Below are 17,354 nucleotides of genomic sequence, written 5' to 3'. Positions count from 1 at the left end.
AATTTCCTTAGATGACAGGCTTCTAGGAACAGAAGTGGATTAAATGCTCTTCACACACATTTAGTGGCAATCAATGTGAAAGCAGAAAATGGTACTGATGAGTAAAACAGATTTAGAAATAGTAGTTTGCAATTCTATAAAATACCTACTTACTCTTTGATGGAAGGCTTTTGACTTTTTAACATGTGGGAGTATGTATGGTTTTTTTGTTAAATAATATAAACTTTGCTATAGATTTTGAAACAGTATCAATTATCAAGTCTTCATTATAGTGAGTACAGACCTCTTAGTATGAAAGTGGCTTCATTTAGGGTCTGATTGTTAGTAAAATACTTAAATTTCTATAAAAAAGTTTTTTTTAATCTTGAGAAATTGGGATGAATAAATGTATATACTAAAATTGATTAATTCACAACAAGAAATAAATTCCTAAAAGTCATTCTTTTCTTATACTCTCAGGGGCCTTGTACTAGGCGAGCACTAAATGTCTTTTTCCAAATCTAATCACCTACGACTTTTACACAAATGGGGTGTTGCTACCTTAATACTGCATATAGTTGCAAGTGGTTTGTTTATATTACTGCGAGACCCAGTAAGCCCAACCAACAGTCCAGGGCCCAAGAGTATGTGACTGTGAGATCCTGCCTCAAAGGAAGGCTGTGACCATGGACCACAGCAAAGCCAAATGGCTCATGGAGACACTGATACCATAGCCTTGATCTGATTAACGTGGAGCTCCTGCACATCCAACTAACTGGCCACCACACAATCCTTGTAACCAGACTTCTAGGAAGACCTGTAAACAATACACAGGCCATATCTTAAACATCACTACCATTCAACAAACATTTTTTGAGCATCTCTTATGTGTGAAACTTTGTACTAAGTCTAGGAAACAGTGAAATCAGGCAGACACCTGCAGAAATACCCTCGTGAAAAGAGTTATATGTATAACCACTCCTCCAAAAGACGGACATAGAAATACTTACCTGGTGTTTTGGTCACATCTCTCAACAGCTCAAAGAGTAAATCCAAAGTTGGTGGTTGGTGCTGCCGTGGACAATTGGACACAGCTGCTGTCAGCTGCTCCAGCAGGATTATCCAGACTTCTATCAGACCTGGAAACCAAAAAGCAGACCGGTATGAAATCCAGTTAGACACAATAAATAATCATCCTAAGATCCAATTAAACATTGTATGTGAACTGCCAAGTGCTATACAGATGTGAGCCATCACCCAGCGTGTTAGCCTTCAGTGGCCATTGACATGAACAGATGATGATTTATGTGTTCTAACAAAGTCAAGGGGAAAAATACTCACATTTCCTCCTCCTTCCCCTTTAATAAAAAGGTGATAGGGTAAGGAAATTCTACTATGTTGAAATGGCTGTCAGGTTTCTTGGGAGCCGACGATAACAAATAAGATATCCATCCAGTTCTATCACCATCATCTATCTTTTTTTAAAAAATGATTTTATTGTGGTAAATATGTAGAGCAGAAAAGCCATTTTAGCCATTTCTATGAGTATAATTCAGTGGCATTCATGACAATAATGTTGTGCAACTATCACTGTTTCCAAAACGTTTTCATCTCAAACAGAAACCCTGGAGCTATTAAACAGTTACTGTCCTTTCTTCCTCACTCCAGTCCCTGGTACCTCTAATGCACTATAAATTATGGTTGATTTTGAGGTGTGATAGTGGTGTCGTGCTTATGTTTGTTATCTTTAAAGAACACACACTGAAACATCTACAGATGAAATGCTATGTTGAGGATTTGCCTTAAAATATGGAGAAAGAGGAAGAGGGAGTAAAGATATACATGATCCAAGATTAGCCACAAATTGATAGTAGTTGAAGCTGCGTGATAAGTCCATTATATTATTCTTTTTAGTTCTGTATATTCTACATATGTATATCTGTATATGTATGTATTTTGTATATTCAAAATATACAAGTTTTGCATATGTTTGACATTTCCATAAGGGGAAAAATTTAATTATTTGCCTTTGAAAACCAGAGGAATAATATCTGAGAATGTATCAATGTTGAGGATTGTTTAATTTTATAAAACGAATTTAAAGCTGTTACTGATGTTTGTTCTGATTTACTATGTCTACATAATGATAACTTTAAAGTCCTTGATACATTGATTATGTAGAAAACTTAGGTGCTGGACTGAACTGTATCCCTTAGAAGATGGGGTTCCTAGAAAAACAATCAAAGATTTGCACAAATGGGGAAGAGAATGCTCACCGTTACAGACACAACCATTTAAAACTGTTTTAAAGAATGTATTATAGATAAACAACATAAGCTTCTGCTTATAATTACCTGGGTTTGAGGTTTAAATGCTAAAAGTTGTTCTTATCTAATCATTAAACTGAAACCTCTATTAGGCAATATCTAGTCAACTTCCAATACTTTAATTGTTCTCTATATTAGGTATTCTTTCCTATAATTACTCCTCACAACTAATCTGAACTTGTGAGATTTTGTTGTTTATAATCTCCATCAAAATTCTTAAATCTCTTGGCCACCCCCACAAAATTTGTAACACCAAAATAAAACAAAACAAAAAAACTTCCCCTCAAAAGTCCTTTTATAAAAGAGTTTGAAATAACCTGTAACCAGAAATTAGACCCATGTGAGGGTATGATATCCAATTCTAGATGTAGAACAGGACAGGGTCTTCTGAGACAGAAGACAGAAGGCATGAGCATGAGTTAATCCATCTGAAAATGATCCACAGTTACTAGTTTGAACTCTGATTCACAGGAGATCACATGGGACCTAATCTGAAACAAATTCTTTAAAATCATTCCTTTCATGAACCTTCAGCTTCAACAGCCACAAACAGATTCTCTCTTTAGTAATGGCTTCATTTCCCCAGTCTCTAGCCAAATAGTCCTGAAGGAAGTAATTATATAATGATTTGTTTTCTAAAAGATACTAAAAGACAATTACCAGTCAATTTAAATACCCAGGCACCAATGGAACTTCATTCCAATTTGCTAAAGTCAAGAGAATTGAGAGAAACTACTTAAGTGGAATCTGCAAATCTGCACTAGTTTTAGACAGAGGAATCCATTTTAAAAGGATGGGTATAGAGGCATCCATTGTAAAGTGATGTTTTTGGAAAGTCCATGGAAACTTTAAGCAGACTTATTGTGACAGAATTTCAAAAAATAACCACAAAAGTAGATGATCATTCTTATGATCTACGCTATGGTTTGAATATTTCCCCCAAAGTTCACATGTTCATGGAAAGTGCAGTAGAAGATTATTCTGGAGTCTTACGATTTAATGTCTGCTCTGTTGTGTTTTTGGACTCACCTGGGGCATGTTACTCCTTCCTGTCTTGCCTATTTCTCCCCCTTCAGAATGTGAATGTCTATCCTATGCCTTCCTACCATTGTATTTTGGAAGCATGCAATTTGTTAATTTCACAGGCCCACAGCTGGAGAGGAATTTGCTTTGGAATGAATCATGTCTTTAGCCTCAACTGTACCTGATTTAGATGAGACTCTTGAGGTGCTGCTGAAACAAGTTAAGGCTTTGGGACTATTGGGATGGAATTAATGTATTCTGCATGTGAGAAGAACCTGAATTTTGGGGGCCAGAGTGGGATGCTATGGTTTGAATGTGTCCCTCAAAATTCATGTGTTGGAAACTTTATCCATAACGCAACAGTGATTACGGTAATTAGGTGATTAGGTCATGAGGGCTCTGTCCTCATGAATGGATTAATATTGTTATGAATGTGAGTTAATATCTTGGGAGTGGGTTCCTGATCAAAGCATGAGTTTGGCCCCCCTTCCTCTCCCCACCACCCTGAACTCCTTGAGTGCTCTCTTGCCCTTCCTCTGTGGGATGACACAGCAAGAGGGCTCTCATCAGAGGCAAGCCCCTCAACTTTTGACTTCTCAGTCCCAGAACTGTAAGAAATAAATCCGTTATTTATTACTCTCAAGTATTCTCTTACAGAAGCACAAAATGAACTAAGACAATTCCCAGAAGCTTAAGGTACTTCATTTATGACTTAAGCTTCTGGGAATATGAACACGGCAAATAACCTAGTTTAGTCCAATCAATTAACTTACCGGTGTCATCATCAAAATCAGACAGGACTGATTCAATTCCATCCTCACTGCTGGCTGACTGTTCCTGAAGTCTTCGAGGCAAGCTGGCAAGTCTCCCACTAAGGAATATTGGCTTCAAGGGCATTTTGTAGATTTTGGCCAATAACTAAATTTAAAAAGAAAAAAAACTGCAATTATATATTGGAAAAAGCTGCATTGTGGGTTTTAAAGAATAATGAAATTATACACTAGTACTAAAGGGAGATGGGAAACTGGACATTGAAAATTTGATTGTTCGTGATTTGGATTTATAGAGGTAACTTAAAAAGAGGCATTTATCCCATGAAGCAGATGAAATAGCATTCAATGGCAACAAAAAAGTAGAGGGAAAAAGGATCCTATGGATAATTATTCAGTATTTTAATTACATATGAGTTTTATAGATGTTTATAAATCTACCGAGGGAACCATGAAACATGTCAAGAATTTTTGCCTATGGGAAAAAGTGTTCTGTGGGGATCACTGAGAAGACAGTCCACAGGCAAATGAGATACCAGACTCTGATTTCTCCTTCCCTTGACTCAACCTCTGAGGAAACACAGGGGCAAGAGCAGTTGGAGAAATGAAGGAGGCTGGGGCCAGGAGGGGACAGGAAGGTCTCAGAAGCAGAGCCAGCAGAGTGGCCTGGGCTCTTTATTCCCGTCTTGGGACTAGCGCCCAGGCACCCCTGAGCTCTCTGTTACTGGGACAGATTTCCAAAGATCCTTATGTCTTCATGAATTAGAATCCTGCCATGCCCGCATTGTTCAAGGAACCAGGGCTATGAGCAAACAGACAAAATTCCTGTCCTGGTGGGTCTCAACAACTACAGTCCTTTCACAAGTAATTAAATTTTAGACATAAATGCTACAGGGAAAACTAAACAGGAGGTACTAGAAATAGTGAAGGCTGGGCATGGTGGCTCACGCCTGTAATCCCAGCACTTTGGGAGGCTGAGGCCGGTGGATCACTTTTGATCTGGAGTTCGAGACCAGCCTGGACAACATGGCGAAACCCCATCTCTACTACAGATACAAAAATTAGCTGGGTGTGGTGTTGCATGCCTGTAATCCCAGCTACTCGGGAGGCTGAGGCAGGAGAATCGCTTGTGCCTATGAGGCAGATGTTGTAGTGAGCTGAGATCGTGCCATTGCACTCCAGCCTGGGCGACAGAGCAAGACTCTGCCAAGAAAAAAAAGTGACCACATGGGGGAATCTTGGCAGGAATTGGCAGATCCTCTAGCTCTGCACTCTGAGGAGGTGACATGTCAGATGAGATCTGGGAGATAAAGAGTGGCACTTAGAATCCGGGGAGAGTCCCAGTGGAGGAAGCAGAGGTGGCCCTGCGCAGCAGTGAGCAGGTGTATTTGGGGGAGGGCAGAAGCTCAGCGTGGCTGTAGCACTGTGAGTGAGAGGGGAGGATGTGAGGGTGGAAAGAGAGCCGGGCAGGGGTCATATTATATGGGGCCTGGGGGAGGCAGTTGGATGTAGAAGCCAGGGCTGTGTGTCCCTTCTAAAGCCATGGGCTCAATGCTATCACCCAGGAAGAGGTTGTACATAGATCCCCAAAGAGGCCCAGGGACACCACCAGAGAAGACAGGTGAGAAAGTATTGACAGAGGGGTGTCACTGAAGCTTAGAGAGAAACGGCTTCAGGGAGGGGGCATGGTGTCAGGCAGAGAAGGATGGACACAATGATGGTCACTGCTCACTATGACAGTGCTGTTTTATTCTGTCTCTTCACTAGGTTTAAAAATTTTTTTTTGAGAGGGAGTCTTGCTCTGTCACCCAGGCCGGAGTGCAATGGCATGATCTCAGTTCACCGCAACCTCCACCTCCTGGATTGAAGCAATTCTCCTGCCTCAGCCTCCCCAGTAGCTGGGATTACAGGCGGATGCCACCATGCCCGGCTGATTTTTGTATTTTTAGTAGAGACGGGATTTCACCATGTTGTCCAGGCTGTTCTTGAACTCCTGACCTCAGGTGATCTGCCCACTTCTACTAGATGATCTTGACTGAACATGTCTTTCTTTTATTAATGTCCCTCTTTATTACTTGCACCCCTGCTCTCCACTTTTTGGTGCCCTCAGGAAGACTTCCTGTGACTTCGTGACCCCTTCCCCTAAAACCTCATGCAAATATAAAAATTCTGGTAGTTTAGGCCTCTGAGTGTGAGGGAGAAGTTTCAGAGACCTTAGCATCCAATTGCGTGTTCTAGTATGTTTTCATTATTTTCTTTCCTTCATGGAAAAAGGAGGGACAAAAACGTATATTCCACATCTGTGCCCCAGTCTCCTCAGCTGGCAAAGTGTCTCTCTTAGGCTTCAGCAAAAGACCCCCACGCGTGTTTTGGGAGCATCTTCCAAGGCAGGTTTCCAGGCCCGGAGCCCAGCTGGACCATTCCCCTACCTGAGAGCAGCGCCTGAGGTAATCCAGGGCCGGGAGGCACAGGTCTGTGGATGGGGCTCCGGGTGCCGGGGCACAGTCTCCAATCTCTTTACAGTCCACTTCCCCTAGGGCCGGCATGGGGGACAGAGACCAACACTGTTACCCTTGCGGGCCCTCTTCTAACAGGAGACCTGTTTACTCACATAGCACTAGTGCACCAAATATCTACTAAAAGAGAGTGGGAGAAAAGGAGAAGAATGACTCCAAATTGCACAACCCTGAGGAAAATCCTTTTGGCCATTCTCCCGGCTGCATGTGCACATGTTAAATACAGTTGGGACCATACTCTACCTATCATTTTGTTGAGATTATATGGTTTAGTAACTCCCCCTTCCACTAAACAATCAACATCTCCTCTCTATTCTACCACAGTACTTTCAGCGGCTGGACAGTGTTCCTTTGTACACAGGCACATGGTAAATCACATTTCTGGGACCTGCTATTGGATGGAGTGACTTTTGATGACAGAGGACAATCCCAGAGACAAGTCCTGGATTGGGTTGGAATGAAGCACTTCCCTCTCTCCATTTGGGAAAGGATTTCTTTCCCTGCCAGTGCATGGCACTAAATGGTGATGATAAATGAGGTCTCTCGGAAGAGTCTAAACATCTGGGGTTTGGGGACAGAGACTACTTAATTGCATTTACATGATTTTTCTATTTTTTGTACATATCTAGAGATTTAACACGTCTGTAGAGGGTTATCTGGGTTTTTCTATAAGAATGGTAATTGTGAATTATTATAATTTTTCTTTTCGAATCTATTTCTATACATTTAATCAAATCATTTCATGTGCTGTAATTGTTTCTAATTGTCTACAATTGTAAGAGCTAGAACCCTCCCCTGTGAGTAAATAGGCATAATTACTAGGCATTAGTTAAAATTCAGAAGCAAAGAGGCATGTTTCTCCTTAAAAAAACAAAAAACACTTCTTATGTTTTCGATCAAGGGTTAGCAAACGTTTTTGGCAAAGGGCCAGAGAGTAACTACTTCAGGCTTTGCAGGTCATGCTGTCTTTATTGCAACCGCTCAACTCTGCACGGTAGTATGGAAGCAGCCATCGATGAATGAACATGGCTATGTTTTAATACAACTGTACTTATAAAAACTGTGGGCCATAGCTTGCCAACTCCTGGCTTAGATGAACACATTTTATAATACAGAAACAGACCAGGTCAAATTCATGTGGAAATAAGCAGGTGGGGATTAACCATAAATTCATTTCCTACCTATGATTACAGCAGGCGTCCCAAAGGTTTAGACCGTGGCTGCTGTGTATTTGAAAGCATCCAAGTCTATGTGGATGGCACTCCCTGGAGCCAGGCAGGACACAGGCACCATGACTATACAGGGGACTCTGCTTTTTCCACTGACCCCAGGCCCCACACAAATAACTCCACCTTATAATTCACAGAAGAAAACAGGCTGTTTTCGATGTCCTCTGTATGATGGTTTTAGATGTCAACTGGACTGGATTAGGGGAGACCCAGATCACTGGTAGAACATGATTTCTGGGCGTGTCTGTGAGGTTGGTTCTGGAAGAGGTTGGCACTTGAATCAGACTGAATAAGGGAGCTCCCCCCTCACCCAGTGCAGGCAGACACCATCTGTTCAGCCAAGGCCCAGGGAGAACAAAAGGCAGAGCAAAAGAGAATTCTCTGTGTTTCTGTCTCTGGAGCTGGGATACCCTTCTTCTCCTGTCTTAGAACTACAGGTTCTCAGGCCTCTTGCTTTGGACTAAGAGTTACACCATCAGTGCCCCTCGTTCTGGGGCCTTTGAACTTGAACTGAGCCATGTTATCAGCTTCCTGGTTTCCAGCTTGCAGATGGTCTATCGTGGGACTTCTCAGCCTCCATAATTGTATGAATGTTCTAAGATTTCCAACCTTAGATTAGTCAATATTATATTCAATAATTGGCCTTATGCAGAAACCTATTCTCAGTGTCATATGATTAGCAGCTTGAGTTTGATTTCCCAGCTTTTTAGCGAAAGTTAAGAATTCCTCCTACCCCAGGCTTTAATTATAAAATATATTTTCTAAGTATAGAAGTCCCCCTTCTTGAAAGCCTCGTGTATTTCAGAAACTACCCAGATGATTTTATACTTAATTTAGAAACACCTTAACAAAATAGATTCTCACTATACAACGTGACCTGTGGTAGCAGATTTTTATATAGCACAGGTTTATCCGGGGTGAAATGAAAGGGAGGGACACTTAGTTAAACCAAAAGGTTTATCAAAAACTTAACATTTTGAGAGTTTGCATAGAGTGTGATTAGACCTGGAGCCTGAGAACCTTTTACAAAGGGAAAATATAAGGTTGATATTATTTGACAATAGTTAGTATAAAACAATAAATAGATTAAAAATATGCTATAAGATATTCCATGAACACAATGAAAAGTATCAACCTTGGACAAAATTCAAGCTGCTTTCACAGTAAGTTTTTGCTTTTGAGTACACAACACCACCATCTGCTTGTATCCCAGGATGCGTGCTTGTTCCAGGCAGTCAGTGGGCGCTTTCTCCAGCCACAGAGCCACCCTGGAAAGGGTCCTCAGCAGTTACAAGGCATGAGAAGAGGGTTCTGCTTACCCAGTCCTTTGACAAACTTCATAAGGCACATGATGTAGCTAGTGGCTGCATTAGCAAAGACCTGGATGTTGTCAGTATTGAGAAAAGCTTCAAATACATCAAACACTGGAGCTTGGCCTTTTCCTAAGGGAGGAAGATTATAGAATTGTAAGAAAGTAAGTTTCTGCCCTCGGGGTTGCCAGGGTTGCCCATATTCCCAGCACCTTCCACTGAGACAGATCTTGAGAAAGAGCTACTGGGGAGATGCCTGGGTTTTTTATTGGACCATTGGCTTGACTCCAGTGCGGTGCTCAGCTCTGCCGGCAGGGGAGCAGCTCGGCAGAGAGATGAGTGCGGAGCTGAGGCAATGTGCTGGTCTAAAGAGCAGGGAACCACGTGGCCTCTGGAATGCTCCTGCGCAGGTATTTGTAGATTATCTACAGGACGTGGCAGGGCAGGTTTAGACAGACCTTTGGTGGCATATCTGAGTTTCTTTATATCTACGCAGAAAAAGAACACAGAAGACCTGAGACCACTCTCCTTTTAGAAAGCTTGCTTGCAAAATTGGCCTTCAGCTGGTGTCTGGGAACTCAGCTCTCAGAGTAATCCCAGGCCACAGTTAACTGATAAGAGTAGTTCACCATGCCTAGACTGTTCATGCAAACCATATGCTGAACACCTGCTTTCCTGTTGGGAGTCTGGGATTTTGGTATGTGCTAGGCAAGGGGTACATAAGTGGTCAGTCCCCAGCTAGATCTCTAATGGGCTTCCACGGGCAGAAACATTGCAAACATGTTGCTGTGTTTTCACTGCTGGGGGAAGAATGTGTTGTGTGTGATCCCTCCTGGGAGGGCGAGAGCACAGGGAGGCTGGTGTGTAGATTCCTCCAGACTCTGTCTGTGTCGTTCCTTTTCATAATCTGCTGTGTCCTTCCTACATTGCTAAAACTTAGTCATGAACTGTGTAATAAATCTCAACATAATATGCTGGGTCCCATGAATCCTTCTCGTGGGTTTCTGAGTTTAGGAGTGGTTTTGGGAACCTCTGAGATAACACTCACTCCTGGGCCCTGGGCATGCTTTATGGGTACCCATCCATTTCCAGCAGACTGAATCTCCCTAATTCTGGTTACTCTGTGTCATGATACTTTTCTGCTTCTTACCAGCAAATGGATAACATTTTTCTTTTTGGCTTTAGAAATGAACTCAACACAGCAATGCGTAAGTGAAACAACAGAAGTCTCTCAGCCTTATTGCCCAATTGTCAGCAAGAACAGGGCCTGACAATGCTCAGGGCTCTCAGCCTGCTGGCAGAACTCAGAACTCATGTTCCTGCTACACCACATTCTTTCCTGCTGATAAAACATGGCTGACAATCTGTCTTCCCTATTGTTCAACTGTTTTTTTTTTTCATAGCATGAAACTTGGCACAGAGAGTTAATGCTGAATAGCAAGAATTATCCAAACATTCTTACCCATGGAGTAGTCACCAACCAGGTACTCCTTCACCTCCGACTTGTTCCCGCCGTGCACTGTTTCCAGAGCGCTGAATAAGGGTCTCCATCCGGACTGGATCTGCGTGGAACACACCTCAACCAGCTCACCAATGGATGTCACAACCTGGCAGATGCAAAGCAAGGCGCACTTAAAGTCCTCTCCTTGGCGGAGCTTGCAGTGAGCTGAGATCCGGCCACTGCACTCCAGCCTGGGCGACAGAGCGAGACTCCGTCTCAAAAAAAAAAAAAAAAAAAAAAAGTCCTCTCCTTAAAAGGAGCAGAATTTCTGAGAATGGTGATATAGTTCTCCGTCCCCTATTTTGGAGTTAATTTTAGTGAAAAGGAAAAACCAGAATAGACAAACTCACTCAAAAATATTCTGAATAATCAGCCTTGTTGTATTAATTTGCATTTCGCTAATGACTAATGCTGCTAAGCAACTTTTCACATCTTATTAGTCAAATATTTTGTTGTTTTAAAAAATTGGGCTCATGTCTTCTTATTTTCTTTTTTGTTTGTTTGTATTTAGAGTTCCTTATATATTCCCAAGATATAATTTGCAAATATTTTCCCACAACTTTGGGCTTTTTAAAAGTTTTGTTTTTTAATGGTGTCTTTTGAAGATTAAAAGTTCTTAATTTTGGTGAAGTCCAATTCATCCATTTTTCTTTTAATGGATCACATCATGACCCATTTTGAACTTTTTAAAATATGGTGAGAAGTAAAGGTGTAAGTTTATTTTTATTACATACATTCAAGCACTATTTGCTGAAAATATCCCCTCCCATGATTGAATTGCAATGGTATCTTCATCAAAAATCAATTGATTATAAACAGGAGAATTTATTTCTTTACTCTTCAGAACTATAGGTCTGTCTTCAAACCAATACCACACTGTGTTGATTACTGAAATTTTGAAATCAGGTAGTGTAAATTTTCAAAATTTGTCTTCTTTTTCAAGTTTGTTTTCTCTATTATATTCTTTGCAGTTTCATATAAATTTGAGAATTACTTTGACAATGTCTTCAAAAAGGTCTACTGGGATTTTAATCAGAATTGCACTGAATCTATACATCAATTTGGGGAAATTTGCTGTTTTAAAAATATTGAGTCTTTCAATCCATGAATATGGTATATCTCATATTTATTTGAATCTTTAATTTCTCTCAGCAATGTTTTGTAGCTTTTGTGTACAGGTCTTGAGCTTCTTTTGCTAAATTTATTCATAAATATTTTATCATATTTGATGTTGTTTTGAATGGAATTGTTCTTACTTATCTTTGGATAATTTATTTCTCATATATATAAATTCAATCAATTTTAGTATGTTGATCTTGTGTGCAGTGACCTTGCTCGACTAGAATTTTTTTGTAAATCCTATATAATGTTCTATATATAACCACATGTTGTCTGTGAACTAAAATAGCTTTACTTTTCATTTCAAACCTTGATGTCTTTAATTTCTTTATACAATGAGTAAAAGTTAAAGTTGAGCAGAAATAGAGAAGACAGAAATCCTTGTCTTATTACTGATTACAAGAGAAAAACACTCAGTCTTTCATCATTAAGTTGATGTTAGATGTGGGATTCTCAAAGATGCCCCTTATCTCATGGAGGAAATACCTCTAATTCCTCTTTTCTTAAAAGGTTTTGTTAAAAATGGGTGATGAATTTTGTTAAATGTTTTGTCTATATCAAGGTGATCGTGTGGTTTTAATCTTTTATTCTACTAATTGACTGTGAGCTGTTAAACCAATCTTACATTGCTGGAATGAATTCCATATGCCACAATGTTTAATCTTTCTTTATATATTACAGCATTTATTTTGCTTTTTTTTTTTTTTTTTTTTTTTTTTGAGACAGGGTCTCACTCTGTTGCCCAGGCTAGAATGTAGTGGCATGTGATCATGGCTCACTGCAGTCTCAACTTACTGGGTTCAAGGAATCTTCCCACCTCAGCCTCCTGAGCAGCTGGGACTATAGGCATGCATCATCATACCCAGCTATATGTATTTTTTTTTTTTTCTGAGATGGGGGTCTCACTATGTTGCCCAGCATGGTCTCAAACTCCTAGACTCAAGAAAACCTTCTGCTGTGGCCTCCCAACATGCAGGGATTACAGGTGTGAGCCACTGTGCCTGGCCAATAATTTTTAAAGGAATTTTTTGTCTAATTTCATAAAGAATATTGGTCTATAGTTTTCCCTCTTGTGGCTTTGGTATCACAGAAACGAGAACTCATAAAATGAGTTTGGAGGTATTCCTTCCTGCTTTATTTTCTGGTAGAGCTTGAGTAGGGTTGCTGTTATTTCATCCTTAGTTTGTAGATTCACCAGTGAAACCAATGGGCTTGGGGTACTGTGGGGAGGTTTTTTTTTTTTAAATGTATGAACCTTTGCTTTATTCAATTTGTTAAACAAGAACTGATTAAATTATTTCCCCCCTCCCCATAACAGTCATGGAAAACATGTCATTTGTTTGAAAGAACAATACCATTAGTTACAAAATTTAATTGTAAGGATCAAGCAGAGGTTATTGGTCTAACCAATCCACATTGACAGCTTTGAAGTGTTCAGATGCTAGTTTTAAAATAAAGGTGACAAATACCAATCACATTCTCATATTACTGTTCAGGATCTACATAAACTTGGTTCTGGAAATAGTTCAATACACAAAGGTATGAGAATAACACTGTAATCACCGGTGATCAAACCAACGGTGTAATTTTACAAATCACTTTTAGTGAGAATCAGTTCTAACATTTTAAAAGTCTAAATGTACATAAAACTCAAAGCAATATATTTTTCTACTTGAGACCAAAATAAGTTTCCTTTTTCCTATCTAAGCATAATTCTTTAAGATGAATCTGAGTTCACATGACATACCTTGTCAAACTTTTCCAAAGAATTTTAAACCCTGCTTTAGACACAAATTCTTACATTATGTATACATACATTTTTCTTTTACATATTTTTTCTTCAAAGACTAATGACAAGTTTATGAGGTTAACAGACCTTTAATGTGCAAACATCACCACAATCTAATTTAAAAACAATTTTACTTACCCCCTCAAAAACCTCAGTACCCATTTGCAGTAATTGCCTACTCCACCACCCCACCCTCAACCACTAATGTACTTTTTGTCACTATAGATTTTCCTATTCTGACATTTCATATAAATGCAGTCATATAACATATGGTCTTTGGTGACTGGCTTTTCTCATTTAATGTAATGTTTTCAAGATTCATCCATGTTGTACATATATCAGTACTTCATTTTTATCGCTGAATAAGATTTCGTTGTGTGGACATAACCTAATTTAACGTATCTATTCATCAGCTGTTGGAATTTGAGTTGTTTCTAACTTTTTGGCTATTATGAATAATGTTACTATGAACATTTGTGTACAGGATTTGTATGGATGTTTTCATTTCTCTTGGGTACATACCTCTTGAGGAACTGCCAGACTGCAAAGCAGCCACACATTTTACCCTCTCACCAGCAGGGCATGAAGGTTCCAAGGTCTCTACCTCCTCCCTCACCAACACTTGCTATTATCTCTCTTTTGAGACCGAGTCTCACTGTCGCCTAGGCTGGCGTGCAGTTGCACGATCTTGGCTCACTGCAACCTCCGCCTCCTGGGTTCAAGTGATTCTCCCACCTCAGCTTCACGAGTAGCTGGGACTAAAGTGTGCGCCACCACACCCAGCTAATTTTTGTATTTTTAGTAGAGACAGGGTTTCACTGTGTTAGCCAGGATGGTCTCAATCTCTTGACCTCGTGATCCGCCCGCCTCAGCCTCCCAAAGTGCTGGGATTATAGGAGTGAGCCACCGTGCCCGGCCGCTATTATCTATCTTTTTTATCCTAGTAGATGTGAAATATTATCTCATGTGGTTTTGATTTATATTTTCCTAATGACTAATGAAGCTGACCATCCTTTCATTAGTGCATATTTAATGCCATTATTGACATGGTTCTTTTTACATCTGTCATTTGCTATTTGTTTTCTGCATATTTACATATCACGTCCTTTTTGTTCCTCTGTTCCTCTTTTACTACCTTCTTTTATGTTAAATACATTTTTTTGTGATCACTTTCATTCATGTTTATTTTTTCATCTTTTTGTGTTACTCTCTTGGTTGCTGCCCTAGGGATTATAATATGAATCTTCAATTGATCACATTTGTACCTCAAGTTAATACTGAGCAAATTCTGGCAAAATACAGCAACTTTGCTTCTACATAGCTCCATTTCCCATCCTTCCTTTCTGCTAATGTTACTTATATTACATCTTCATGTTTAATAAATCCAACAATACAGTGTTAGAGTTATTGTGTTAAATGTTAGGTTTTTGAAATAAATTAGGAGAAAGAGAAAAATGTACATACTGTTTTATATTTTCCCACATATGTACCATTTCTTCTTATGCAATAGATTTACCAGTTTGTGTTACTTCTTTCAGCTTAAAGGAATTTAGTATTTCTTGTAGAACAGGTCTACTGGCAAGATATTCTCCCAATTTTTGTTTATCTGAGAATGTTTTTACATCATCTTCATTTTTGAAGAGTAATTTCTCTTTCATTGACAGTTTTGCTTTCAGCACTTTAAATATGTCATTACATTGTCTTCTAGCCTTCATTCTTTCTGAAGAAGTCAGCATTAGTTAATCCGAGCATTAATCCTAGCATTAGTTCCTCTGTAGTAATATAGTCTTTCTCTTGCTGCTTTTAAGGTTTTGTCATTGTCATCGAGCATTTTGACTATAATGTGTCTATTGTAGATATCTTTGTGTTGATCCTAATTGGGGTTCCACTATTTCTTTAAATATATTTTCCCATCTGTTTGTCTTTCTCCCCTCCACCTGGGACTCTCATTACAGGTATGTTGGTATGCCTGACATTGTTCTACAAATCTCTGAGGCTTTGTTTATTTTTGTTCAAACTTAGTTTTGTCTGATCTTCACAATAGATAATTTATATTAATCTATTTCCATGTTCACTGATGCTTTCTTCTGCCATCTCAAATCTTTCTGGTAAGCCCGTATAGCTAATTTTTCATTTCAGTTATTGCCCTTTTCAACTCTAAAATTTGCATTTTTATAGTTCCCATTTCTATATTTAGAATCCCTATTTTTGAGTCATTGTCGCATTTTCCCTTAATTTTTTCAAACATATTTAAAAGGTACTTTGAAGGCTCTGGCTCCCAAATATATCTGGGCTCACTCTAAGTCAGTTTCTATTCACTATTTTGCCCTCGGAGTATGTTTCACTCTTTCCTGTTTCTTTGCATCGTTCATATTTTTGAGAATTAGACATTTTAGAAAATATATGGTAGCAATGCTGGATGCTAATTTATTTTTGAGGGTTTCCCCCCACCAGACTAAGGTGCTTGGACTTAGTCTGTAGAATCTGTCTCTTCCCATGGCGCTCATGTGTCTGCTCAGTTTTTCTTCTTCATTTTTATTTTTTATCCTGACTCCCTAGTGTTCATCCCCAAGTCTGCATAGCTGAGTAGTTAACTGATCATGTGGGTGGAAACTGTGCTCAAACACCTTGAGTCTTTCAGGTTCCTACCCTCTGGCAATCAATCTGTGTGAGAAGGTTGGTGAGAATATTCAAAGTTTTTATCTCCTTTTTCTTTTACTTTCTGATGAAATCTTTACAGTCTCCCCTGTACATGCCCCAGGGATGTGTGAACAGACTATTTGATCCCTCTGTCCTATGAATCTCTGATATCCAGGATCTTAGATTTCTTGCTAGTACACGACTGACTGCAAACCTTAGGCCAGCAAGGTTGGATTCCTCTGTTCATTTCTCCATGAATTCATCACTTTTAATTGACAAGTCAATGATCTTCTCCCCACTCTTCTCCATACCAAGTCTGTCCCTGATTGTAGAAAAGCTGATGATTTTCTCAGTCAGCCTCACACGGGTCAAACTACTCTTCTTGCCAATAGAGCTTGGGAGTAAAGGTGATTGCTTCAGTCTTTGGCAAGAAAGTCAGACTCCCACTATTCTTCACCAAAGTTCTAGCAAACACTGTTTTTAAGAATAAATGCTACTCAATTTGTTGTCTGCTTTTGGTCAATTTCCAGACCCCTCAGATGGTTGCTTTGGACAATTCTGTCCTGTCCTGTTTTATGCTTGATTTTTGTGGGGAGGGTTAACCTAACTTCTTCAAGTCACCATAGCCAAAGCTGCTCCTGTCCTTAATCTTCCTAAACACATTTAAGCATTGTTATTTTAAAATACGTCTCTGATAACTCTGATGTCTGGGTTCCTGTGTGTGTTTATTGTTCGTTTTTTAAACTTTTGTTTTCAATGACATGTTATTTCCTAATGAGCCTGGTTATTTTTTATTGAATGCAAACATTGCACCTGCAAATCAAGAAATAATTTGAAGCTTATTATTAATGGTGCCTTCTGTCAGAAAGGCACTAGAAATCTCAGATTACCTTAATCTCATGTCAGGGATTGGGATTATTTGAAGTTGGGTTTATTTTCTCTTATGACTAATCTATTTAAAGGGACATCTCTTTCTAAGATGTCCCTTTCACTTCAAGATCCTGACTCAAGATGTCAGGAAGTTACCAGACTTGGGAGGTCCCAGACTGCAACTTTGCTGAGCTTCTCCATCTTTTATTATACTGGTGCAAAAGTAATTGCGGTTTTTGCTGTGATGGCAAAAACCACAATTACTTTTGCACCAACCCAAT

At 39.4% G+C, this 17,354-nt stretch overlaps 1 protein-coding gene across 1 annotated transcript in view; it reads right to left on the bottom strand.

Annotated features, from left to right (window-relative positions):
- ARFGEF3 (ARFGEF family member 3) overlaps window positions 1–17,354 on the bottom strand; it is a 193,677-nt gene that overhangs the window by 28,572 nt on the left and 147,751 nt on the right. Inside the window, exons 23-27 of the mRNA XM_008006875.3 lie at window positions 10,617–10,761; window positions 9,164–9,286; window positions 6,529–6,632; window positions 4,103–4,247; window positions 990–1,118 (exon numbers count right to left, since the gene is read on the bottom strand). Coding sequence (XP_008005066.3) covers window positions 990–1,118; window positions 4,103–4,247; window positions 6,529–6,632; window positions 9,164–9,286; window positions 10,617–10,761 — 646 coding nt within the window. The remainder of the gene's footprint in view (window positions 1–989; window positions 1,119–4,102; window positions 4,248–6,528; window positions 6,633–9,163; window positions 9,287–10,616; window positions 10,762–17,354) is intronic.

Source organism: Chlorocebus sabaeus, chromosome 13, assembly GCF_047675955.1.
Source record: "Chlorocebus sabaeus isolate Y175 chromosome 13, mChlSab1.0.hap1, whole genome shotgun sequence".
Taxonomy (NCBI): Eukaryota; Metazoa; Chordata; class Mammalia; order Primates; family Cercopithecidae; genus Chlorocebus; species Chlorocebus sabaeus.
Note: the sequence above shows the minus strand (reverse complement) of the source record. Positions and strands in the feature narration are given on the sequence as shown.